The following is a 26,951-nucleotide window of genomic DNA, read 5'->3' as shown; positions in this document are numbered from 1 at the left end:
CGATCTGACCGCAAAACTCTCTGGTCGCTATGGTCACGTTTAAACGTGCCTTCAAAATAAGATACACCACAAATAAAAAATGCATGAAAAATATGACTCACCGTCGTCGCATATTATGCAGAGTGGGTTTGGTGTGTGGGAATCTCCCGTTGAGATAAATCCGTATTTCAAGTAGGACTCCTGATACGGTCTATTAAATGTAGCCTTATTTTCTTGAATGTCGTAGGCTCCTCTTCTGTCTTCTGGCTAAGAAAGAAAGTTTCCAAAGATGTTTGTTTTTTTACTGATTTTGCTAGCTCCTAGGTTTCATTTTAGCAGTAACTGATCACGTGACCGAGAAGTGCTCCTTGACCTGCATCAAGAGTAACACACCGTAGATGGATGTTACAGAGAATCCACTAACTTTTCATAATAAAATATATTTCAGATTCCGACAGAAATAAAACGGAAGTAATGTAAGTCCTTCATTCTTTCTGTGCGACCTGGTACCAAATGCCCCACGGACAGGTACCGGTCCGCGGCCCGGGGGTTGGAGACCCCCCTGCTGTACAATCCCAGAAGACAACCTGTTGGAGGTTCCAAAAGACTTGAGACTGGGAAGGAGATTCATCTTCCAGCAAGACTAAACATCAAATCAGAGCTATAATGGAATCGATAGGATTAAAATCAAAAATAAAACTTAAGACTGGCCCAGTCAAAATCCAGACCTAAATACCATTCAAGCCTCTGTGGGTAGACTTATAAATTGAAAGGCCCTCTCCACCCCATTGCGGGGAAGAACGGGCAAAAATATCAGCGTCTAGATGTGTGAAGCTCGTAGACAATCTCCACAAGAACAGCTGGAACTGCAATGAAAGGTGGCTCTAGCAAGTTTTGACACGGGAGGTCTAACAAGGCGCCACCATTTTCAGATTTTGATTTGCTTTAAAATCTTGAAAACGATGCATCATTGGCGCTCCACTTATTATTGAGGTGCTACTTCATGTTGGTGGAGCACGTGAAATCTCAACTAGCATTGAACCGTTTGAGGGACAGCGGTTACTACAGTGGGCAGCTTACCATGTTATCAGGTTACAGCGTTAAAGGGTTAAGCTTGTGGTTGGAAGGTGGCAAAATGGGAAAACGTTCTAGAGGTGTGAATATTTAGTCAAGTCACTGCAGAAAAACGGTGTGTCATCCAAACTAATGTTATTATCTTTGATACAGCTGTTGTGACCATGCACATGAATCATCCATCGGGTGAGGGTGCGTCACGAGATTTAGTTAAAATTCTGCCAAGGCTTAAACCACATTGGAATCCTGAGCAAATAATTGACCTTCCACAACAGAAAAAAACTTTGGAAAACACTTGCGCTGAGAAATCACATATTAACTAAACCACAATGGTGAAGTTGAAGCCAAAGAGCAGTGATTTGCATAAGTGGTGTGATCCGATCAACTTCATGCTCCAACCACTGCAGAGGCCGCTAAAACAAAAAGTGGAACATTTGGGAGCAGTTAAATAAAGACATGAATATATTTCAACTTGGGCCAGTAAGTGACATCCAGTTTTTGATAAACTTACTTTGACCTTTACCGGAGTGAAATCATGCAATTCCGGTCTCGCAGTGCCACCTTGTGTCTCGAGCACTATATGGTCCTCAAGACGAATAACAACAATTACTTTTTGGGACACTTTTATTACTTTTTTGACAAATATATATGCTTTTCCTATCAAGGAGACATTCTTTAAAAGCTAGGTTTACAGCAAATACAGTTTTGCAATAGGACATAAAATATGGGAAATCAACAAAACATGATGTAAGCATTTCAATGCGTGCACAAAGTAAAGGAAAATTGTGATGTTTAATTATAAAATAACTTGTAAAAAGTGATACCGATGACAGCCTGGCCATTTCTGGTCATGAGAAAACTGCTGTTGTTGTTATGGTTGTTTCAAATGCCAATGGGACTTTTTCATTGTTACATGATAGGAAATATTTGTTTTGCATCAAGGCACACAAGCATTGATCATTGCTTTTTTTTTTTTTTTAATCCCCGCCCCACCCCACCCTTTTGCCAACCCTTATGTTGGTCCCATTTGACAGGACTACTGTACAAACTACAGGAAAAGAAATCAAATATATCAAAAACCATTAGGGAACAGATTATCGACAAAAGGAGAACCCATGAAATCAAGAATATACAGAGAAATGTTGATTTCACACCTCAAGAGTTGAACTGTTCTTGAGTCTCTCTAGGATGGGAAGACCTGCAGCTCTGCGGCTATTACAGAGGATGTAGCTCAGTGAGGGATCGGTTTTCCTGCTGTATAAACTCTTGTAAGCTTCTCTTTCCCTGCTTGAAGTTACTCTCCCTTCTGGAAAATGGCAAAATCACCTGCAGTCGCAGAAGAGTCTCAATATTACTAAAACTTCTTATGTGCGACGTCTTGAGGGTGTCGAGGACAGTCGTCGGAAGATAGCCCGCCAGGGGGTCCAACCACTTCTCCTTCCACAACTTGATCTCATCTTGAAGCGAGGCCTCATCCGGCAAGTCTTCTCTGTACAGGCGCAGCACGAGACCGCCGAGAGTGCTGGTTTCGACTTTGGACATTGCGTAAGGCACAATCTCCAGACACCGAAAGGTATCCATCACCTTTTCGGTGAAGAGGTTGTCAATTTCCGCTATCGTGTGCTCGACAAATTTCAGACTTAGTGCATTTTTGTAAAACTCGCTCAGCGGTTCGAGGAGAACTGAATGTAGCAAGGGGATGTGGAGTTTGGATGCAAGCGTGACGGCTTCCTCAAACCATGCCTTGTGGTGCGCGTCGATATCGCTCATCAAATTCCTGAGAGAAGCGTTGAGATCTGGCAAAGTGTTCAGGGCAAGTAGCATGTCTAAGGGCTTGCCCTGAAGAGACTGGCTTAGCTTTTTGCTTTCGTGCAAGACGTGTCGCAGCACCACCAATGAAAATATGAACTCAAAGTTTCTGATTGAATCAAAGAACTGCGATGCTTGCTGCTGGTCCGATACACTTCCCTGATGTTTGAGCTCATTTAGGCAAAGCAAGACAGCTTCGATAATCTCTACCATCACCTCATGCATGTCGTGACTCTTCTCCCAATTCTTCATCAGCATATCCCTCAGCTCGTTCCCTTTTCCTTCATTGCTCTGAAACACGTGGAGGATCATTTCCTCCAGTTTGTTCTGCCGTTCCGCGTCCTGTGTCAGCCACTGTAATATTTTATCAATCTGCCCTGTTCGTTCGGCTGCTTCTTCTGTTGGAGAAGACTTGGCCAACCACACATTGAGGGACAAACCATAGCTCACTGTTCTGACTGCCTGAGGGTATTTGTTGGCTATTGCTAAGCTTACAGCTCTTATCTGAGTTCCAGCTTTACCGACACTGAGCAAGGCCTGTCCTCGACAATACGCCATGTTAAGCCCCCATTTTTCAGAGAGCGCGGTCTCAACCGCCTCTAGAAGGACAGCAGAGTCTTCGACGAACGGGATGAAAGCCAGCGTTTCCTCACACTGGAAGTCCTCTTTGTTTAAGTACCTGATGCACAGCGGGACATAAATCTCACCGTCAATCTCAACAGTCTGTTCGGTGATAATTGTGAAGAACTGAGAATCCCAGAGTTCCTTGATAATTTCTTCGCGCAACTGCGGCTCATAAAAAGACACTGGTTGTCTTGGTTCTTGAATCGATTTCAGAACCACTTCGGTTTCAGTAGATTTCTCCTCTCCGCCTGGAAGCTTCTCAGATGCTTCGGTGGCAGCGTCGGATGCTGAGGACGACGCCCGGTTTGACAACTCTTCTGTGTCAGCCCCTATTGAAATATAGGAAAATAATGAGTGATGTACTACGCAGAACACTACTAAGACTCACAAAAAGCACATACTACTTATATTTTCCAAAGACTTAGAGCAGTGTGGACCAGATTGGGCAGTGGGAAAACAGGTGGCTTGGGAGCATAATCTATTTTCAAAATTAAGATTACTCCAATGCAGTGGCCAACTCATCTCATCCTTTTTATTGTGGTGAATGATTTGCAGGTCCCAAACGTGTTGGGGTGTCACATGCTTACTGAAGCTGCTTCTCAGAGCTGCATATATTTTACTGAAATTCAGAAAGCTAACACAAGAGGAAGGTTAAAAACTATTTCCACCATTAATGTGACCTATGCACTAATCTTTGAAAAGTAAAAAAAAAACATGCAATGGTTGCACAATTATATACAGTATATGCCCAAACTAATACTTTGTTGCAGCACCTTTAATTTAATAAGAGCACTCTCATTTTGGCTAGGAATCAATCTATGGGTAAAGTATATCCTTTGTGGCAATATTTGCACCCTGTTCTTGGGAAAAAAAAAGGAAATCTGTTAGATTGTAGAGGTATCTCGATTGTATTGCGATTTGGACTCAGGCTAGGCTAGTTCAACCCCTTATTTATCTTCGAAGGAAATCCTTTGGGATCATTGTCAGGCTGAAAGATGAAGCTCCTCCATCTTTTGAGCAAAAGCCTGAAGGTTTTGCCAAAACACTGACTGGTATGAAGAACTACCTCCCACGTACAGTTAATAGAACCCCACACCACTCTTTCTCATTCCCCTGCAGTCTCTCTCTCAACCAACCAAGACAAGGCAGAAGACTGCTGCCCTATATTGTCTCTCGGGTCTGGCTGATGTTTCTTTCTGGGAGGGTGCTTAGTCATGATGGCCCCCAAGCCCTTTTCACACTGCACTGCATGCCCAATATCGGCCCGTGAATACATTGGCTGTTCGGAAAAATTACCATATTTTCATGAAATTCCCGATGGCCACCTTGCCCCTGCCACATACACAATGAATGAGCTCATCATTGGTGCGCTGCCCCCCTGTTAAGTGCAGTGTGAAAGGGGCTATGCTGAGTTCTAGATGTGCTGAATATGTAAAGAACCTTCAGATAACTTCTGTTATGAATTGCCGCAAAATAAATACAATTGAATTGAATTAAATAGAATATACGTCACTAGACACAAAATTGGAAGCAGAGAAATAATTTAAATAAATGAGATCAGATGAATGCACTTACCCCTGTCGAGATTTAGGCCTCGTAAAGTTTCCATCACCTACAAAAAGCAAAACTTTGGTCATGCCAGGCCGATGGTGCCGATTCAAAAGTGGTTTGACTATTTTTAAACATGAAATGTCAGTTCTGGAAAAAAATTTGACCACCAGCCAATCTAAGATTAATGCGACAGTTGACCTAAATCAGGGGTCTCAACTTATGTGGGGGAAGTGGGAGATAAAGTCTGGGAGCTCATGAAGAAAATTTGAAGCTTTTTTTCCCATCACTACCAGTAGGTACTAGTTTAGCCCCGAGGACAACATGAGCAGCCCGAGACGCTGGTCTAAATATAGCTGATCAGTAATAGGGCACAGCAACTTACTAAAGGTAATTAAAACAGAAACATTTACCTACACTTCATATGGTACATTTATTCATGTCGCAAATATTCTAAATTTTGTTTAAAAATGAAGAAAAAAAGACTGTGTTCAATGGGGAAAACATTTTTTTTATTTACCAAAATATTTTAAAAGAAGATATTTTAGAGCTATAATTTTTATATCGTGGTACCGTGATGTTTTAGTTCACAATTATCATAGCGTCAGAATCTAATATCAGCCCATGCTTGACTAGTACATTTAAACTCACTTTTATTTTTAAAAAAATGTAGCTCCCCATACATTTTCAAATGCAATGCTTTAACAAATTTAAAAAAAAACAGAAAAAAACAAAACAGTAAAACACATTTTAATTAGATGTATTTATGTGCCATTCAATTCTGACTTCTCAGAGTAGGTCAGAGAGTCGTCTTAAATTTGAGTTAAAATGTAAGTTAGAAATTTCGCATTCCAGTTCAAAAATGGTAAAATGCTGAGACTGCACTAAAAATGAAAGAACACATGAAGACATTTATGACACTAGTTGATCTGTGAGAAAACTAGGAACAGGTGGTCTGACAGATTACTTCAACACTTCAGAGCGACTAACTTACCTGTGAAAGACAAGGACTGCTCTCTGGATCAACCTCAATACACTTGCCAATGACTTCGGGCAGCCTCCGCAGCGTCGCGTTGTGAGAGAGGAGCATCACACGAGCTGTCCTGTTACCTTTGCATACAGTGTTCCTTAAAATATCCCTCATTGAATTCAAAGTGGACTTCATGAGGTCACATTCAATGCTGACACTGGGCAGCACCGCGACCAGCCGGAGCAGTAAAATAATTGTTGGGTGGTTCTTACACTCGGGATGAACTAATGTTTCGGCGATGGATGTTGGAGGAGCAACATCCTGGTCTTTGTCTCTCCATACTGCGGCCCATGCATTGATGTCCTGCTCAAGTGTATCCGGCTCTGGAAGATCTGACAGGTAGAAGTTGAAATGTTTGTCTGTGGATTCTGGAACAATGGGCTGTGGATTGCAGGATGGCAGTAGAGACAAGATCGATAGAGCCTTCAAGTGGTTGTCTGAAAAGCTGTACTTCATTTCATCAATGAGACTTTTGAGGAGGGGGATGCTCAGAGTTTCCCTGTAGTATATCTCTGGAGAATCGTAGTTGCCGGCCTCCTCAGGGAAACAGATTTGATGAGGGGCTACCTTGCTCGCTAATCGATATGCCTGTTCAAACCAAGTGGAGTGTACCGTGCTGACATTTTCCAACATTTTGTTGAGAGTCTCTATGATTAGAGGGATCTTTTCCACTTCACAAAGAATATCAGCAGGGTTCCCACAGCGGAAGACGGTGCTACAGTTACGAAGAGGAGCACAAGCATTCTTCAGGACCACAAGGGTGACTATGAAATCCACGCTCTTCAGGGCAGCGGAGAGAACTTGAGCATGCATTGACATGGCACCTCTGGCATTCGAACAGACGGTGTCGAGGCAACTGAGAATGCCCTCCAGTGTGTCAGCAAGTATGTCAAAGAAGTCCTCTCTCTTCTTCCACCTGGAACAGCATGTCTCTGGAATTTCCTCCAAGGCCTCCCTTGGCATGTTCAACAGCCCATCAACGGCCTGTGCCAACTGTTCTTCGAGACGAGGGGAGTCACCAAAGAATAGCAGCAAATCTTCTGTGATATCCAGCATTTTTGCCACCGCAGGACATGGCACACTGCCTACCAGCCAATAGGCCAAGCCACAGGACTCACTTGGTGTTACCACACACAGTGGATAAGTCTCGAGGATGTCCAAAGACATTTTCTTCAGGCTTTGGTAACCTGAGCCCAGGTGCATGAATGCTTGTCCTCGGCACTGTGCCATCGGTAAGCCCCAGGATTCTGTTAGTATTTTTGTAAGCTTTCTTGCTTGAGTTTCAACATCACAGTTTTCATCATATGGCAAGTAACCGATCAGCTCTACTTTGGGAGCAGATTCTCGGACATACCTGACAAAAACTGGTAGGTGAGTCTCATCAGCGATCTTTATGGGTTTGTCTGTGATAAGTGAGAAGAATGGGGACTCCTGTATCTCCGTCAGTATGACATCTCGGATTCCGTCTATGAGTAATGTCACAATTTCAGCTTCACTCATGGACAGTGCACATTTGTTCTCCTTCTTGAACCAGTGGCACAGGTTGAGCTCCTGGGTGAAACGCTCTTTTTCCTCTTCGGAGAGGTCCGTGATGCTGATATTTTTTTTCCCAAGGATGGCAGCCTGTCTAAATAGCGTCACCAGACTTTGACGGTTATCTCCAATTTGTCCATTTTCATCGACTGGCTTCATGTGTTGTTGCTCATCCGTCACGTCAGGACCCTGCTGAATTTCCATTTCATAACTTTCCACCTTGACAGATGTAGCCACTAGATGTCCAACAAAAATGGAAAAGAAAAAAAAAAGTCAGATTCATAGCAAATTTCAGTTGACAAACAAAAAATAAATACTATACCTTCCATATTGTCAGAGTTCCGGATTAAACTTTTGGCCTCCTTATCCTGTGGAAACATAAGTATGCATCACATGTATTGACAGATGGTTAAAGAGGCAGTCGTTGAAGCAGCTGGCTCATTGTTCTGAGATTTCAGAAATAATAAACTCAGGTAATTACAAAAACTGTTAATAGTTAATTATTGTGGGGTGTTTTGCAATATTGGCTCATTCGGTTATGCAAGGCACATCATACATTGCACATACAAAGAATCGTCAATACATTTGAAAATAATTATATATCTTTTGCATTTTTTGTAATGGGCAGATCATTTTGACTTGGTGGTTTGTAAGTAGCTCGCATGCTGAAAAAGTGTGAGCACCACTGCAGTGGGGTCTTCGATAGATTTACAGTGATGCTTTAAACTCCAAGTTTGCTCTTCAGTTTCAAATAAGGGGGGGGGGGGAGTTCATCCTATATTAGGGTACATCAGAGAATAGGGAGGAAGCACTCCATGGGAACCCAGCTATTTGTTCACAGGGCAAACCTCTAATTTTTTATGTTTATATTGCTTTTAGTAATATAGATCATAAAGTGTTTGTACACCCCCTGAGGGTCTGCGCAGCACCCCTACACCCCTTGTACTGGAGAACCTGCTTGAGGAATACAATACAAGACAAACAATATCACAAAGTGTAGCTCAATTGAACGAAAGCACTCACCAAACAGATGCCCTCCAGGGCTTGCGGAGTCACCTTCAAACACTGGCTCACCATGCGGTCAAGGTCTCTGTTGAAATCTGTGCCGACCTGGAGCACAGCTAAGCAGGGGGAGCGGTCTTTGGGATTTGTCTTCCGCAGGTACTCTTGGAACTTCTTGTGGCGCATGACAACTCCACAGTCCTCAAGGGCCGTGCTGGGGAGCACGGACATAATCCGAAGGAGTGCGTTGATGTTGCCAAAGTACGGCATGAGCGGCAGGCGCAGTGTTTGAAATATTGAATTTGGGATGGTCACGGAGGCAACTTTTGTCTTCCAGGTGACTCTCCAACAGCAGAGTTCGGTGAAGAAGTTGTCGGCGTCAGGAAGATCGCTACTGTAGAGAGGCGGCTTGGATTTTAAGCTCTCAAACATGTAACTCACTGTCACCAAGCAAGGGACCAGGGAGAGGAAATTAAGAGCTTCTTTGTGATCCTCTGAAAAATGATCCTTGACGGCATTGATGAGGTTATCCACTAAGGGCACACTTAAGCTGTCTTTATAAAAACCGACTGGCTTTATCAAGGTGTCCCTTGGCAAAGTGTTGTCGGGAATTTCTATAGGCACTCTTAGACTTTGTGCGATCGCACTGGCTTCGTCAAACCAATTCTGGTGGAATACTTTCAAATTTGTTTTGATTCTGTTCAAGGTCGCCACGATGCCGGTGATTTGACAAAGCTGGAATGCCGTATTGAAATGATCTCGCTGAAGACCAGCGCTCAGCTCTCTGGTAAACGAAGAGGTATTCTTGAGGATAACCAAAGCGATAATGAAATCAAATTGCATTATTTTGTTTAAGAGGACCCCAGCTTGTTCAGAAACGTCGTTTTTCCACCTCTGTGGATTGTCTTTAACTTTTTCAAGACACTCAACGAGGGGCTCCATCATCTGCACAAACACCTCATACGAGTCATGCATTTCTTGCCAAAGGGAACAGTAGGTCCCCTGCAATTCCTGGACCTTTTCGTAGCTCTCCCGAAGACCATAGGCAATGACATGATCCAGCTGTTTTTCTAGAGCAGTCCTGCTGCCAAAAAACATCACCACCTCTTCAAATGTGTCAAGGGCTCTTTTAACCAGTGGCACTGGAATAGATTTTGACCACCATGTGTTGAATGAGTAGCAAGAGCAATGTGTGCTAATGGCAAGGGGATACTTCTCCTGCACTTTGCAAGCAAAAGCTTTGAGTTTGTAAGACACATCACCAGATCCGAGGTAAGCCTGACCTCTGCAGTTATTCAAATCAAGACGCCACTCTTCCGTGACAATTTCCAAGAGGCGACGCACCATAGCGTCACAATCCAGATCTGCTTCCAGGAATCCCATCAACTCCAGTCGCATGACATCAAAACTGTCCACGAAGCGAAGAAAGAGCGGAAGATAGTCCTTTGCCCCGATCTTTACAACACGATCGATGAACAATGAAAAGAATGAACTCCCGGCTTCCGTGAGAATTCCTGCTCTGACCGCATCTTCACACACAGTCAGTACTTCTTTCATTTCAGACTTGGTGACATAGTCAACTTCTCCATCCTGAGCGGGAGAAACCTCACTTTGTTCCCAGCTTTGGCTGGTGTACGCAGCAGTCACTGCGGCTTGCAGAGCCGACTTCAAGGCTTCTCTATCTGTCTCGGCACACTTCATCTCTACAAGACTCTCAGCATCCATCTCCATGTTTATTACTTGCAATTCATCTTCGGTGTTTTTTTCGGCATGGTTTCCTTGGCTTGCCGCTGTAAGAAGAAATGATTAAATATTAAACATGAACACAAACATAAATTATGCCAAATCTGTTGGACTATAATTGTACAAGGAGGCGGGGAATGCTCCAACACCCCAACATCAATTTACCAGCCAGACATAACTCCCAAGTAGAGGGTGTACGAGCCAGGTAGCAATACTTTAAGATAAAAGCGGATGAATTTGTTAACCGACTGCAAATATATATTCATCAAAATGGATGATGAATTAAGCTTTCTCGAACTGCGTGGCTCTGCTCCAATTTATCCAGCCATGCTCCCATCATGAAGACTCTTGTTTTGTGTCATGGGGAGGGCACGGTAACCGTAACTGTGAGCTACTGTGCCTGCCTCGCCTGCCACTGCCCCCAAGAGTGCAGCCTTGTCGTGCCAAATCGTATACCATTTAAAACAGGGGTGTCAAACATACGGCCCGTGGGCCGGAACCGGCCCCAGAGGAGGCCCTCAGGCCCTCAAGATAATTCAAAAATTTTAAAAATGCATAAATGATCAAAAATTTAAAAATGCATAAAAGACACGGAATGAATATTTTTAATAAGATGCAATTCATAGATTATCCACTAGGGACAGTTTTCTTCAGTTTGTAAAGTGTAGGCAGGGATTAAATTTAGATTTTATCTGCACATGTGTAAATGGTTCAAAAAATCCTTTCTTTATAAATTTAGTTTAATCTTAAAATGCACCACTATATTTTTCAATACCAATTACTTGTTAAAGTTTTGTGCCTCTGTACAATCAGTGGGATCAGTTGCAATGCATATATGTGAATGATAAAAGTAAATTGCACATTTGTCTAAGGAAATCTAAGGTGTTTCATGAAATGTTTTGGAAAAGATATGTTCATTAAATTTCAACATTTTCCTAATGTTCTTGCGCTTCACTCTACTAAAACAAAGGAAGGACATGATATTTTGGTTATTTATAGCAGTATGGTATAATTTTAATGGTCCGGTCCACTTGACATCTACCGAGGCCGTATGCGGCCCACAATGTGAAATGAGTTTGACACCCCTGATTTAAAATAAGTGGAAGTCACCTTATATCAGCCACCAACAGCAATATAACGGTAAAAAAAGAATCAAACCAAGACAAAAGGAAAACTGTGTTGATCATATGCATTAAGGGATGTCACTTTGACAAAGTAACAGACACAGTAATAGAACAATTCCTGATTGAACATCACCTTGATTTCTTTGTCGTCAGAATGTACACTTAATCGAATACTTTTTTGAACAAGGTCCTCAAATTACAGGAAGAGCCGTTCAAGACCTAGATGTGATTATTCATGTTCAGCATTTGAGGGATGTGACCCCAAAAGCGCACAAGCGAAGAGCCATTCAAGACCTAGATGTGATTATTCACGTTCAGCATTTGAGGGATGTGACCCCAAAAGCGCACAAGCGAATGGACTGTTCACTGTCGCATATAGATAAATGACCGCACGCCACCTCAATTTAGCTACATTCAAGCAGCAGGGTGTGATGCCTAATCCCGATTTTTGTTAAATCTGAATTTTTTTAATGTTCTCGTTCACCTTACAAAATGTAATGTGACCGGAACGCATCTCTGATCTAACACGCAGGTTCTGCATTACATTAAATAAAAACGCCTTCTTCGAGATTTTGGTTCTTTTTTCTGCCACTTTGTCGTCCTCACTTGGCATCCATTACTAACTGTTCTCGCATCCAATCCCCACATTCCTACATACTCGATTGGGCTCCAGCAAGTAATGAGGGACAAGCATAATTTGCATTTTGAAACAACAAAAAGTTTGCTGACTAATACATCCACCCCAACCACATCACCAACATGAGTGAGGTGCCGTTCACTTTCGACATTCCGGTGAAACACACCGTAGTGAGCAAGGGGACCAGCACGCGTGAAGTCGGCTTTTACTGTTGTGCTTGGTTGCCATGGTAATGGACAGAAACGGCCACAGTGAAGTTGCGTGGGAGCGATGGCGAACACAGCTTTAGTCAGGATGGGCGGCGAGTTACGCCACAATTTGTGAATGGATTGACATAAGTCAGCATCAATACTGAGGAGCCGCACGGCAACGCGACTGACTCTGACTATGACACGTAGGAACCTGGTGTGTTTGATTGTGAACTTGCCCAGCTGTTCATTTCGGACAGAGAAGATTAGGACTTGATGGATGTGAGGATGAGGATTGTTAAAAAAATAATGTGAGAACATTGTTAACTCATTCAGTACCATCCAATTCTGGACCAAGTCTGAAAAGACGTTTACAAACGTCTTTGGGAGTGAATGAGTTAAATACTTCAATAAAGTACAACCGGACGCAGTTTAGCTCCCACTGCCTTTAAAAAAAAACATACACGAGCGTGCATGCGTGCTACCATATTTTTTAGGCTAGCATACGTTTTACCATGCCCGCGTCCAATAATACAATGTATCATGTGTATGTGTGAAAGACATAATACCTGTTACTGACACTACTACCTTTTAATACGATGCACCGCATTGTTGTATACGGTATTGGGGCGGGGGGGGGGGGGGGTTCGTTGAAATACAGATTAGATGTGTAGGGATGAGGATAATACTGCAGATGTATCAGATACCTAGCCACATATAAAAGACAAACCCCGCACACTGCGCAAATGTGCAGTGGAGTTCTACCGCATCGCTCAGCGTTGTGGCAGCTCAAAGACTTTGCAGTGACTTGCTATAGAGAACACACCGTGTTATTGCTTCATAAGTCAGTTTTCCCGTATTTCTATGTACTACTTAAGGCTGTCACTATTTTTGAATCAATTACCCTATCAATCATTCCAGCAAATAATATAGAACATTATCGCTGACAGAGAAAGACGATGTTTCACAGCTTGACTGTAGTAACACCTTTCCACCAATAGAGAGTGCTAACAGATTGTGAAATGGTCATGAGGAGTTAGACGACAATGGAAGTCTAAGTAGACTGGAAATGTCTCTGTGAAGTGAAAACAGGAAAGAAGCCGAGAATATCTCGCTGGTGGAGGTTCAATGCAGAGATTTTGGGTCACACTTTTTGATTTTAGACTTATCTGTGTTATTACATTGACCAGTAAGTTGAGGTTCCACTGTACAGAGCGCCATTAGTACTGAACAGAAACAATGAAAACAATTGCATAAATCATCTTACCTTTAGAAGGCTTTTCTGTAATTTCTTCATCCTGTAAAATACACAAAATTTGTCAGTTATTTAAAAAATCTATATTATTGGTCAAGACAACTGTAATTAAAAACGAAACAAAAAAAGATCTACTCACAGTTTGTAACAACTGCAGTATGTCTGGATGCTTCTGGACATATGAATCCACCATTTGGTCAACATTGAAATGCACATCTTGGTTGACGTAGACATATGCCGAGCTAAACTGTCTTTGGTCCTCGGGAGTGTCTTTCAGGTAGGCGTGGCATCGTTCCAGTACCATGTGGTATTGCCCATAAACATCTGCCTCTGCATTTACGCATGGCACAGTGCCCAACACTCGCAACAAGCTCTGCACGTTTGGGTAAAAGCCGATGTCTGGTATTTTCAGTGTAGCAAACACTGTGGTTGGCAGAATCCTGCGCTTGCTTGCGTGCCTCCATTTGACTTCCCAACAACCAAGCTCTTCATAGAATGTGTCAGGCCTTGCAAGGTTGTTCAAATTGGCGTCTGCGACTTTATCGCGGCGAATGCTGAAATTGTGGTCGGCCATGTAAGACGGCACTAAAGAGAGCCATCTCAGAATCCTCACCATCTCCGTACTGAAAATCCGCTTGACCTCCGCAACAAGATACTGCAAGATGGGCCGGGCTAAAGTTTCTCTGTAAAAGTCTTCCAGCTGGGTGTCATCGGAATCTCCGTGGTCAATCTCGGGTTTAACGACTTCAACGCCAAGCTTCTTGGCTCGACTGACGGCGTCTGAAAACCATTTTCTGTTGAATATGGCAATGTCCTGCTGGTATTTGTTGACCAGCTTTAAGGCATTTGAAATGGTGTACTGCAAGGTACTGCTCATGCTAATTATTCCCCTGAGACTGGAGTTGAGTATGCTCACACAGCAGAGGGTGTTCTTGAGAACAACTAATGTCATGATGAAATTGAAATTCTTCAGAACTGGCTTGAGTTTGGCCATCTGTTCAGCTGCATCTTCATCCACCTTTGAAATCATTTCATTGATGCAGTTCAGGAAAGGCTCCAAGATATCCAACATGGTTTGGAAGGCATCAGTGCCACACTCCCAATTCACACTGATGATGGCTTTAATTCGATCCACTTCTCCCTTTATATGGCCATATGTCATCTGGATTTTCCCTTCCAATCTTTTGTACAGCTCAGGTGTGTTCCTGAGTAACGAGGCCACTTCTTCGACGGTGTCTACGATGGTTTGAATCGTTGGCACCGGCATGCAGCGAATAATCCATATGTTAAAAGCATACGGGTCACTGGGTGATAAAACAACTTGCGGAAATTCCAGCAAAATTTTGCAAGTGAGGTCTCGCATTGGCTGACACATACGTCCACTAACGAGATACGAGAGCCCTCTGCAATGCTCCATCCGTAAGCCCCACTTATTTCTTAACTCTGAGATAAGATGGTTAAAAAGATTGTCCGCATCCAAATCGCAAGGCAGGAAACCAACAAGGTGTTTTTGGGGGAACCCGGCCTCTGTGACGGATCGAATGAAAATCGGGATCTGCTCCTTTCCCTCAATAGTGGTCACATTCTGGAGCAGAATGGAGAAGAATCGGGCATGTCTCAGGCTGTTCTGGATCTCCTCTCGCATGAGGCTCTCACTAAACTGCAGGATTTCCTTCTTATCAATTTTCTCCTCACAGATTTTCTTCAAAGAATGCTGATCCCTTGCGCCGCCGGTCGACTCGTCTGTGTTGATGTTGCCACCGTTGATGCTGAATCCAGTCAGTGCCAGAATTTCCTTAAAATAGGCCTTAAGAGTCTCTTTGGCTCTGTGGCCGCCTACATTCTCTTGAGCTTGGTTATCTCTCTGTTCAGGTGTTGTGATGTCATCGCTAGAAACTTCTTTTGTCGCCTCAGTCACTTTCGGTGTTTCTATGTTTTCTAATGAAAAAAAGCACATGACTGAGTACATTTTTTTAAATTGCTGATATATTCTTCATATATAGCGAATCGGTAGAACTAACAGTATTGCGGAAATCGTTTCTTAATATACACTGTCCTCCTAAAGTATTGGAGGGAATTTCTTTACGTTTGCTGATTCAGCAAATTCAGGTTTGATAAATGAGACAACTAATCAACTGTTCTACATCTGATACATGTTGAAGTTTCGGGAACATCATTTGTGACAAACAATGTAAATATACAGTATGTATTTTACTTAAGTAAACTGTATTGGAAATTGGAACAGATAAAATAAAGATTGTTCATATTAAATCTGATGTGTGAAGTTAATACTCTTCGGCAATGAAATGCAATTAATGTTTTTTTTCCAGAGTGAAAAATAGTCAAGCGTGTGTTTATTATTTGATTCCGTCTTCCACTAAAATCCATTTAAAATCAAAATACAATCAAATAAAAAAGTTTGCTTTTTAAAACAAATAGCGCTGCTCACCTCTTGACTGGTACTTGTAAGAGGGAGCACATGACTCCTATTCTGGCTCCCAATACATTTTAGAGTTCTTTTTAAGATTCTATTATTTGTTTTAAAATCTCTAAATTGCTTCGGTTAAACTTAAAACAAATTTTTATTCTTTGTTTTTTGACTCGGAATAAGACCTAATTTTAGTCTTAGTAAAAAGCAAACAAACAAACTAAAAAAACTATCTTTAGGGGTGTTCACACGGCACACATTTGCTCCGGCGCTGCACCGATGTATTTTGTTGCGATATATTTTGCACCGCAGCAAATTGTGTGGAGCGTTCACACGTACAAAGCCGCTGAGCGTGTCTGCACCGGCACAGCGTCGGTGCAGCCCCACTTGCGTTCACACGGCAGTTTCTGCAGCGGAGCAAAACGACAGAAAACAAATGAGCTGTCGTGTTGGTTCTTTTTAAAACGTATACACAACTCAAGCGACTACTGGACAGGCACATCCTTCTCCTTCTCGGTCTCCGTGCCTTCTGCTCGAGAGTGACCGCCCCCGAAAACGTAAATCAACGATGACTTCAATGACACTCAGAAAAGCAAACACGTAATGCGCCAAACAGAAAATCAAGAGAGGAAATCACAAAATAAATTATATGGGGAGCGGGGGGTTGTGAACACACAACAAAGGAACCAACTACACAAACAACTCCGAGACAGTCCAGTCTCCTACAAAAGGAAAGATGTCAGACAGAGCGCGAAAGCAACGCATTCTCGTCGTACGTAAACTCTTCACAAGCATTTGCTCTGGAGCAAATTCAACCCAGTTGCGTTCTCACGTGCAAATTTACACCGGTGCTGCTTCGCAAACGAGCATTTGCTCCGGAGCAAATTTTTAAACCACCTCCCTGAGGTGGGTCAAATTTGGTCCGGTGTAAGCTCTTTTCCGGGGCTACGCCGGAGCTAATTTGCACGTGTGAACGCTCTACTGGGGATGTGCCTGTCCGTAGCACCGGACCAAATCTTGCCGTGTGAACACCCCTTTTGTCATTAACGTATTGTTTTATTGTTTATTGCGTGAATTATTTTTCCTCCATGTACTGCACTGTGTGTACAGCGGTGGTTGTTTTGTGTACAGGGGTTGTTGTTTGAAAGTGCTCTATAAATACAGCTGAGTTGAGATGATTAAAATGCATTTAAGATTAATAATTCAAATGAATAGAGATTAATTAATTATAAGGTATGTAACTGATTCTTAAAGTGAGTCCCACCCCTAATAAATGTACATATATTTAGAACTAATTAGCCAATTAACTGATGGTCAGAATTTTATTCGGCCAAATATCAGAATCGCGCATCAATTTAAAAAACATCCAGATTAACTAGGCTCTCGACTGGATTTCAATATTTTGAATTTTACCTTTTGTCTTCTTCACAGTGGGCTCCTCTTCCACCTGTATTTTAAAAGAATAATAAAGTTTATTATATAAATACTTTAAAGAAAATTTGAAGAGACATCTGTCCGACAGTGACACACTTACAGGGCCTCCAGCACGTTTCCTGTTACACGTTGATTCATTATTGGTGGGTACACCAAAATCAAATATTGTTGGAACAGCATCGTCATTCGAGAGACATTTCTGGAAATGAAGAAAAACAACTTGAACTTTTGCTTGGACTTAAAAGTAAAAGTTCTTCTTGTCTAAAACATGACAACATTTTGCATTCAATGAATCAAAACAATTCACCAATTTTTGTGAAACATGTTTTTCATTGGACAAAGACATATTTAAAAATCTTCAAGGGTTCAACACATGTCAAAACTGCGCTCAACACAGGCCATCAACTACCGTCAAGACGCCTGATCGAGACAATAAGTCACAAAAGAATTTTGACAGCCAAAAATGGACCATAAGTGCATTTTTGGATTTGGACCAAAACACTTTTGAACAATCGGTGATGGCACAAGAAACAAACGTTGTAAGGGAAGGTGAATGTGATTTAGTGTGCATTTAACAAATGCAATTGTTTGGCCTTCATTTCATTTAGTTCATAATTTGTAGTTGTTCAAACTGGAGTCAAACTGTTTTCCCCCCCCCCCCAAGCAACTCCCACACCCCCCACCCCTGTCCCAAAATACAACAACACTAACTCCAATGGAAATGTCAAGTTTGACACAGCAACACTGAAAATAATACACCGCTAGACAACTATGAAAATGTGTGTGTAGAACAAGTGTCATATTCACAAAAACTGAGTATGAGACGAACAAACACATCCATAATTTTTACCTGAACAGTTATCAAAGAGGGCTCGAAATGTTTTGCACAAAGTTTGTAGAGTTTGTGCAGTTCCTCTGGAGGTTGTGACGCCAAATCTTGGCGACAACAGTTCGTCAACCATTGTTTGCAGCTGAAAATCGAAGGAAAACACAATCAGAAATCGGTGTCCTTTTCACTTCGGAGAGCTGAATGTCTTTACAAGTACATAGTCGATTTCAACTTGCCTGTTTTTTCTTCCATTATCCTTGAATTTAGTAAATATAAAGTTACGACTAGCTTACAATCTCTTCTTTTGGATAAATAAAATCTCTTTTTCACTTGCCATTAATTAGCCTGGCTCACACACAGTATTTTACACTTCAGAATTACCTCATGAATGATTGCAATTTAGAAAGCAGTTCCAATTTCCCCTCTAAACTGTTACTCATCAGATTGGATTTCAAACATAATAATTTATCAATTTCTGATCAAAATATCTATCTGTAAGTATATCCTCGTTAATTATTTTAACACCATCTTAATTCTTTTCACCAATGTCTTTCACCACAGTAGCTATTACAATATTTGCTAGTCTATTATTTAATATACATTGGATAATGGGGCAACATAATTATTTGGTATATTTTAATTGTATTACTAATTGATATTATATTCTAATTCAGGGTTTTTCCTGGCTCAAAGTGGGGCAAAGGTGGTATCATCCTGACCATGTGCCAGGACGTGCAGGTATTCGCTTTCTTTTACAGGAAGCATACTGTTTCCTTTCCAAAGTTAAGATTTCCAATAGGAACATGGCTGTCACTTATACAGTGCTTTTCTACCTCGGGTACTGAAAGCGCTTGACACTGTTACCTCCTTCACCTACAGATGATGCAGGTTAAGGAGCAAGGACACTTTGACATGGTCGCGCTGGCTGGGGATCGAACCTCCAACCTCTGGCTTGGGAAACGACCACCCCACCACCGCGCCGCCCTGCATTCATTTATCGCGCCGCCCTGCATTCATTTATTAAAACTCGCATGGAAGAATGATGGGCTCATAGCTTGCGTGGTGGGGCCACTTGAGTTTGAGACACTCATCGATTATTTTGGAGCAGCTTTCAAGTACACTGCGGTCTGTGTCCACCTGTGCTGCAAGAGCACGCTGCAGTGTCCTCCGTAAAAAACAAAACAAAACAAAAAATACAACTATCTATCTAAACTATATTATTTCGGGTTTTGTAACTTTATTGGTTGAGTGCTTTTAGGAACTACCATCTTTAATAAACTTCTCCTCTTCTGCTGCTTTGTGAACGGCCGTCACCTCATGTCTTTTTTTGTGGGTCCAGCCTATAGTTGGTTGATGGCTGTCCCACAACGGAAGCAGCAATTGCGGGCCAGTGCTTTTGGCATCAATAACAGGGCATGCCTTCCTCAGTATGACTGAGCCAGGTGAATTGATTTTGCCACTGCTACTTTATTTGGACTCTTGATTTGGACTATTAATATAACATTTGTCCTCAAACTCTCTAATTGGCATCGTAATCCCCTCCGCAGTTTGTATATTTTGCCTTGACTTCATGCGCACAACTGCTATACTTGGGCTCACCTCCAAATATCCCACACGGCTGTCTTCCTTTACATTACACAGCTATGTGATCTTAATTTTTGACAATTGTAACACGAGTGGTGGAGATTTATATCTAACTAACATTATGAATGTGTATATCTATTGCTCCAAAGGGAGCTATTTGATCAAATTAAATTTATTCCCATCTCTTAGGACTTTTACAATGTCTAAAGCAGTGGTTCTTAACCTGGGTTCGGTGAATCGGTCTCAGGGGTTTGACAGAGCCTCTGCCATGAAGGATAAGACACATCAATTCAACGACTCAACATGTGAATTAGTTATGATGCCCGCTTGGCCATCAGTGGCTGGTTCATTTTGTGCACAATTAACAGAAACATACTGATGTCTTGATAGGGGTTTTTTTTCCCGTTTTAATAAATGTGTTTAATTTGTAAAATAAATAAACCGAAGTTTTCCTATCCTTTTGTTAAATTCCTCCTTTTTAACCCTCCTCCCCATTTGCCTAACATATCAATTAACAACTCATTGGGTGATTCACTTATCTCTTAATTTACTTCGGCATTCTTGGCGTGTTCTTCGCTTCCTTCCTATATTTAAACACCGTTTGAATATGTTAATTGTTATGCAACATTTTTATTACAAATCAGCGGCAAGGTTGTTTTTAAGAAGATAACAAACCTTGCAGGGGTACGCAAACGGCCTGCAGTACTTTGGGTGTGGATGGCTTGCAGTTGAGAGACAGTGAATTCAAATTTAAGTTTGATGATGCAACTACATTAATGGAGCATTTTAAGCTTCGACTCTGCACTACGAGTTATCGGATTAGATACACGCCGAGTCATTCTTGATTGCCCGGAATCAAGAAAAAGAACAAAATCGCACTGCTCATTGGTCTGAAATGCAATACGACTTAATTGTTTACAAAGTTTTCCGATGCTTTTCCTCCAAAAAGCTGAGTGGCATGACGATTTTTTTAAGCGGGGTAATGAGTTCAACTCCCCTCACTACGTTACCGCGCTGAGCCGGTAGGCGTCGTTTACAAATTGAGGTTTGCAATTTGCAGAACAAAAAGTTTACAACTACTCTTTTTTCCGTTTTATCAAAACGTCGAACACTTCGTAATAACACCACACCAACCGGTGCAGTCAATTTCTCTTTCAAAACGAATGCATTTACTTTATTTTACCGTGACTTATTTTAGGAGCGTGGTGAGTCTGCGCCATTTTCAACTGAGTTGTGTCACTGTTAGCCAACATAATGTTGAGCTAACGACAATGCTAAAGGCAGATGGCTAACATATTTCTATTGCATGCTCGGTACCTCGCGTACGTCCCGCTCAACCATGGAAAAGCCTTACCGCTCCGGGTCCAAGGGAAAGCTGAAAAGTGGGATGCTGCTATCAGGTCCTTCTTGCTGGTAGTCGCAATTGGCTGCAGCACAGCAGTTAGTCATTTTGGAAAGCAATATAGCTTGCTAACTAGCCAGTTAGCTAGCTTAGCTGGGTAGTCCAATGAGAGCGAAACCAGCACTGAGTCTAAGGACTCATGCCGTGGCGAAACGTCTACCAGCAACAGTAAATTTAAACACTGTTCTAGGTAAAAGTATTTTAACGAGTTAAGACTCGACAAGTTACATTCTTAAAAAGTTGATGCTGCGTGGTGTTCCACGAGTCGCCGAGACCGTGATATGAACCAGGAACTCGACACTGCAATGAAACATGTTGTCCAGCAGAGAGCACAATAGCCTTCATTGGCTGGATTCTACGGTCTGTGAAATTTAGCGACGCCAAACCACTGGTTGGTCTTCCATTTTATCAGTATGTAGCTGGCGTTTGGCCCGAACCTCCTTTGTCTCAGTTTGGTTATTTGAATATTGTTTCACAAATCTATACTATTGGTCAGTCCACACGCGTTGATGTTATTATTATTATTTTTTTTTTACAAATTGTCAATACATGTTTTTTTTCCAGAGAGGCAAGTAAGCATTTGTATATTTTTGGGGGGCTCATTACAAATCTACACTAGTGTCGCACATCAGGTTTTCAGATCACTAATAATAACATAATATGTAAGGGAATATATCTAGTAATATTTATGAATCAAGGCTTCAGTTCATAAAAGGTGGATTTTTTTATGAAACATAGCTACATAACTCATAATTACATAAGTAATTTGTTGAAACCTATTTCAGAGATGTGTATCAATATACTAACCCTTTGTCTTAATCAGTATGCAAGAAGTAGCTCTCGGTTTCAAAAAGGTTGTTGGGGGTTTTTTTTGCACTGAGTATGCGCACACCCAGCACAGTGAAGTTAACCACGAGTTATGAGTGGATTCGATTGGATTGGATTGGATACTGTACAACTTTATTGTCAAAAGTGCTGATAATTAATGATTGTCCTCAATCTACTGAAAGGCCACGATAGAAAGTACTGTATTGCTTAGACTGATCAAAAGTCTAAAAAAAAAAAAATATTAAACAGAAATAATGCAAACGTTTCAAAACATTTTATTTTAGAATGTATAGATGTCACAACACAAAAAAATGTAAACAATTATGGAATGTGGATAACGAATGAGATTGTCACAGTAGTAATTTTGAATAATTGTAAACTTGAATGGCATTTACAAGATGCTTCTGTCACAATTGTCTTCCGAACTGGATAATTTAAAGCACTTGGCAAATGTATAATTTTTAGACTTTTGTATTCAATGTTTATTTTAATGAGTCATTAACATTCCATCTCAAAGAGAGCTAGAGAGACAAGACAGGGGGAAAAAACCGTAACATGTTAAAATACATCAGTCTTAGCGCTTGGAGGACTAGGACATAGGGACATAATTTCATTGAGCACCATTCCCTCAAAACTAGTCTGTTTGTCAAAAAATGTTTAAAAAACAAAACAAAACTACAAAGCATTATCGCCGCCGGGGTATGTCTTCATATAGACTTCTACCATTGAATCCAAATCATATCCCACGTCATTGTTTATGTTCAGAAGAGCCAGGCTCTTTGATTTAGCTGCATCAGGGGTGTTTTGCATGTACATCTTGAAGCGCTTGAATGCCACGTCACAACTGATATCAAGCACCAAAGTAGGCAAGACGCCCAGTAGTCTCAGGACAGCTAGCATGTTTGGGAAGAACTTCACGTCAGCCTGCTGCAGCGTTTCCTGCAGACTGCTTAGCAACACTTCTCCTTTACCTTTTTTATTCCATTTAACCCACCAACAATGCAGCTCAGCGGTGAGGGAACCTGGGTTAGGAATGTCGTTTTTAAACACCAACATGTTTTCTTCTTCAGGCTGCCCGGCCTTGTTTAGTTCTACTACAAAAGGGACCAGTGACAAACATCTGAGTGCTTTTAGGTGGTCATCACTGAAGAGTTCAGTGACTTCTTTGAGCGTATGGTTCACCAAGGGAAGAGAAAGGTGCTCCTTGTAGTAATTCTCTGGCTGAAGGCTTCCCAACTCTGACGGATGCTTCCTCAAGAGCGACCGAGGAAGTTCGACTGGAATCTCCATTGTGGCGGAGAGGTTAACCGCCTCTTCAGTCCAGAACTCATGGTATACGTCAATATTGTCGGATACTTCATTCAGAGAGTGCAACACGGCTTTGACGCTGCCAGCAGCAAAATAGATATCTGTTGCTTCCCCTTCGATGTTTTTCCCAAATGCCCTTAAAAGTATCATGGTGTTTTTCAGCACAACCAAGGCCATGATGAACTCAAAGTCAGCCAGAGCTTTTGAGATCTCCAAAGCATTATATGTGATCTGGTCGCTCCATCGCAAGTCCTCATTGTCATGCACACTGTCCACACAAAGCAACAAAGCCTCAAGAAGGTCCAGCGTCACCTCAAAAGCATCGTGTCTCCTGGTCCAACCGGTGCAACAAGTCTCTTTCAGCTCTTTGACCTTCTCTTCTTTGTCTGGGTAAATAACAGAAATGGCATGCTCCAACTCCAGACGCAGTAAAGGGGATTGGTTGAAGAAAGACTCGATTTTCTTCAGAGTACACATGACAAGCTGAACGCCTGACAAAGCCATCCCATTGGCGAGCGTTATGTTCAAGGCTTGAGTGGGTCGAACTGTGAGCATGGCCAATGGATACTTTTCAGTGACTTTGGCGGCAAATGCTTTAATTTTAGCAAAGTGTGTTCCAGAGCACGAGTGTGCTTGGCCTCGACACTTCTCCATGTTCAAACCCCATTCATTGATCATTTCAGAAAGCAGTTTCTCTGCCAAAACGTCTGCGTCGCCATCGAAAGACAAAAACCCCACAAACCTCTCGCGCTGGTAGTTGGAGTCGTCCACATAGCGTAGGAACACAGGGAGGTACCACTCATCCGAAATCTTCACCAGATCATCAGTAATAAGTGAGAAGAAGCCATTTTCTTTCACATCCTCCATCACCTTACTCCGGATGCATTTCTCGCACACTTGAATCAGCTGTTTGAGCTGTAGTGATGACGAACCCTCTTTATTTGCGTCGTACTTCTTCATGCCCTCATCTCCGCAACTCATGCGATACTCGAGCAATGCCTCAAAGTTGTTTAATCCAACAGAGTCTTGTTCAGTAGTATTGGAACTGGTTACGGGAATGTTTTGCTCTCCTAACAACACAAGCGCTTCAAATAAAGACCTGAGATAGTTTTTGTATGTGTCTTCCTCTGGAGTTGTTTTTGGCTCCTCCTTGTCCACTTCAGCTTGAGAGCTTTTGATTTCTGAAGGGGTGAAAAAAGTGGAGAACCAAATGATGCATTCAGCTTGTTTAAAAAAAAAAAAGTGCACATTTCTACTCACTTTTTCTTCCCCTGGTTTTTGTATCTTCATCCTTGAAAATATTTAATTTAAAAAAAGGGGGGTATATACTGTATATGTTAGCAATAGTTCACACCAGAATTACACCATTATTATTAGTTTGCTTATAGAGTGTCAAAGAGTTTTAAAAAAAAAATACATACCATCTCTTTACTGCGCTTTACTTGCACATTTTGAAGTTTGTTGTGATCATCAAATATAGTTGGTATGGCGTCATCCTTTATCGCTGTAACCGGCTCACTCTGTAAAACAAAACCACATTAAAACAGGATACGCAAACAGTTGTGATTTGATACATGGATGGAGCTTTGTGGGTAAATGTTCAAACATACACACGAGACTTAACGATGGAAAATTAATATTTGATCTCATCATATGACTTACACTATCATCAGAAGTTTCAAAATGCTTTGCACAAAGTCGGTAGTATCTGAAGAGATGTTCTGGTGATTTGTCGACTAGATCTTCCCGCTGGCATTTTTCCACCCACATTTTACACCTGAAATGGGAAGTCACACTTTCATTTCATACTCTTTAAATATATCAATCATATATTGTTTACAATAAATTGTACATTTTGCCAATTATAATTAGAAGTACTTGGCATTTACTGGGATGAATCATACAATTTGGGTATCAAGAGCAAATTTTTAATTTTTTTAGGTTTTGTATTACATTACATCATTCATCAATTTTTTGGACAAGGGAGCCTAATATATATGGTTACCAAGGTAACATTAAATGACTTACAACAGTCAGAAAAGGAATGGCACTTTTTTTGCTCATTTTATTACTTTTCAAATCATTGCACTCACATATGAACCATAAACAACGAACCAAAATCACGAAAGCAGACAAAAGAAGATGACAATAATAAAACACAGTAGAATGTGGGCAACAGCAATTGGTCTATCAAGTTTGTCCATGTATCGTCCATTTTCTCCCCTTCTCATTCAATTGTGGTCCTTGGAATATTTATTTTTATAATTTCGATCCTGGAGGTGAAGTCTTAAAGAAAACTTTGTTCATCTTTGCACGTCTTTCTGTACCAATCTAGAATTTATAGTATTTCAATTTTTTTAATCAGTTATCTCCACTCACAGATATTAAATGGATTTCATTTCCTAGTTAAATTTGAAGGCTCTTCGTATTTCTTGTGAGGGAAGAATGACACCTTTTTTTAATTTCGAATTGGAGCGCCAACCTGCTGACAAGGGAGACAACCTGTTTTAATGTCGGGACTGGAAGCTCCTTCGGGTGGCTTTAGAAGAACTACATTATTCACCATGTAAGAAAAAGTGGTACTGAATATAAATATCGAATTATTTTGGTTGTTTCCCCAACCTGCGCTTTGTGCAAACTGAACGTAGAAATGACGGAACATCTGTGCGTGGCCATTTAAAAGCAGAAAAGGTGGTAAATATCGAAAAAGGCCTGACGGTTGACTTGTTCATTTCTTTAAGCTTTTAGTACACGACTGTAAATATTGATCTGTAGTTGTGTTTGTTGGTTTTACGTTTACTGATGAACACAACAGCTGATATAGTATGGTTGTTAAGCACGATATAATAAAATGCTCAGCGTGATTCGGTTTCTTGACATTCCAACGTCAAAAGAAAAGCGAAAACACAAATGCTACGATTAATTATTTTTTAGAGACATTTCCATTGAGGAGCCAGTAATCAGATTCGGCTTACCTTTCTGCATCAAGCGGAAACCTGAAGAGTGAATACAAGTCCGATTTTAAACTCGTACAGTTTGGAGCAGCACACTGATTCTGCATTTTGTGTAGTTTGCCTCAATACTGGGTAGTGATGTGAAAGAAGTTCTAAAGGTAGCAAGTACTGCTAGCTGTAGCGCTCTAACGTTTTGGACAGATGGGTGGACTTCCGTTAGTGGATTTCAAAATAGACGAGTTGCTCTGACATACATACAGTACTGTACTGTACTGTACACCCAGACTTCCTCGTTAAACCAAAGTCTTGAATTCACTCATAGTGTATCTTTACTATTATTCGAGGTGAAAACACAGAAGTAAAGCTCTTTTTCGCGTGGTCACCGTAGGTCTGGGAATCCTGCGATATCACGCGCTCATGCGCAAACAGTTCAACTATTTCGAGAATTAACTTCGGCAAACGCAACAGCGATCCTAAAAAAATATTTAAAAATCGGCCTGGGTGCCTGTGTCTTTTAATGACGTCACACAATAAGTGCGTCCGGAAGACAACAGGATGACGTTGAAGATCGCGGTTGGTCCGTCTTATAGAATTTGGTTTGATTGATGGATCTATTTATTTTCAAACAAATATTTGTT

At 41.4% G+C, this 26,951-nt stretch overlaps 2 protein-coding genes across 2 annotated transcripts; both read right to left on the bottom strand.

Annotated features, from left to right (window-relative positions):
• Positions 1-1,659: 1,659 nt before the first annotated feature.
• LOC147193517 (uncharacterized) lies at positions 1,660-21,516 on the bottom strand. Its single transcript, XM_086130971.1, has 11 exons — positions 21,176-21,516; positions 18,259-18,379; positions 17,509-17,607; positions 17,388-17,421; positions 13,686-15,484; positions 13,559-13,589; positions 8,621-10,389; positions 7,920-7,965; positions 6,029-7,833; positions 5,062-5,098; positions 1,660-3,815 (listed from the first exon to the last, which is right to left on the bottom strand). Exons 1-11 carry the CDS (start codon positions 21,268-21,270, stop codon positions 2,269-2,271), a joined length of 7,383 nt encoding a protein of 2,460 aa, XP_085987097.1. The 5' UTR covers positions 21,271-21,516; the 3' UTR covers positions 1,660-2,268.
• Positions 21,517-22,310: 794 nt separating this feature from the next.
• Positions 22,311-26,793, bottom strand: thap12a (THAP domain containing 12a). Its single transcript, XM_086131907.1, has 5 exons — positions 26,335-26,793; positions 25,022-25,136; positions 24,781-24,879; positions 24,620-24,650; positions 22,311-24,540 (listed from the first exon to the last, which is right to left on the bottom strand). Exons 1-5 carry the CDS (start codon positions 26,418-26,420, stop codon positions 22,727-22,729), a joined length of 2,145 nt encoding a protein of 714 aa, XP_085988033.1. The 5' UTR covers positions 26,421-26,793; the 3' UTR covers positions 22,311-22,726.
• Between the last annotated feature and the right edge of the window lie 158 nt (positions 26,794-26,951).

This window comes from Hippocampus guttulatus, chromosome 15, assembly GCF_054856545.1.
Source record: "Hippocampus guttulatus isolate MCC_2025c chromosome 15, RoL_Hgut_1.0, whole genome shotgun sequence".
Lineage (NCBI taxonomy): Eukaryota > Metazoa > Chordata > Actinopteri > Syngnathiformes > Syngnathidae > Hippocampus > Hippocampus guttulatus.
The sequence above is the reverse complement of the archived record's forward strand: the minus strand, read 5'-3'. Positions and strand labels throughout refer to the sequence as shown.

Coding starts and splice junctions, on each gene's coding strand:
- thap12a (XM_086131907.1), bottom strand. CDS start 26,420: ATGCAGAATCAGTGTGCTGCTCCAAACTGTACGAGTTTAAAATCGGAC. Junction 25,137..26,334: donor TTTCCGCTTGATGCAGAAAG/GTAAGCCGAATC, acceptor TTCCCATTTCAG/GTGTAAAATGTGGGTGGAAA. Junction 24,880..25,021: donor TTGAAACTTCTGATGATAGT/GTAAGTCATATG, acceptor TTTGTTTTACAG/AGTGAGCCGGTTACAGCGAT.
- LOC147193517 (XM_086130971.1), bottom strand. CDS start 21,270: ATGACTAACTGCTGTGCTGCAGCCAATTGCGACTACCAGCAAGAAGGA. Junction 18,380..21,175: donor TTTCCCTTGGACCCGGAGCG/GTAAGGCTTTTC, acceptor TTCGATTTTCAG/CTGCAAACAATGGTTGACGA. Junction 7,834..7,919: donor GAACTCTGACAATATGGAAG/GTATAGTATTTA, acceptor TTGGACATCTAG/TGGCTACATCTGTCAAGGTG.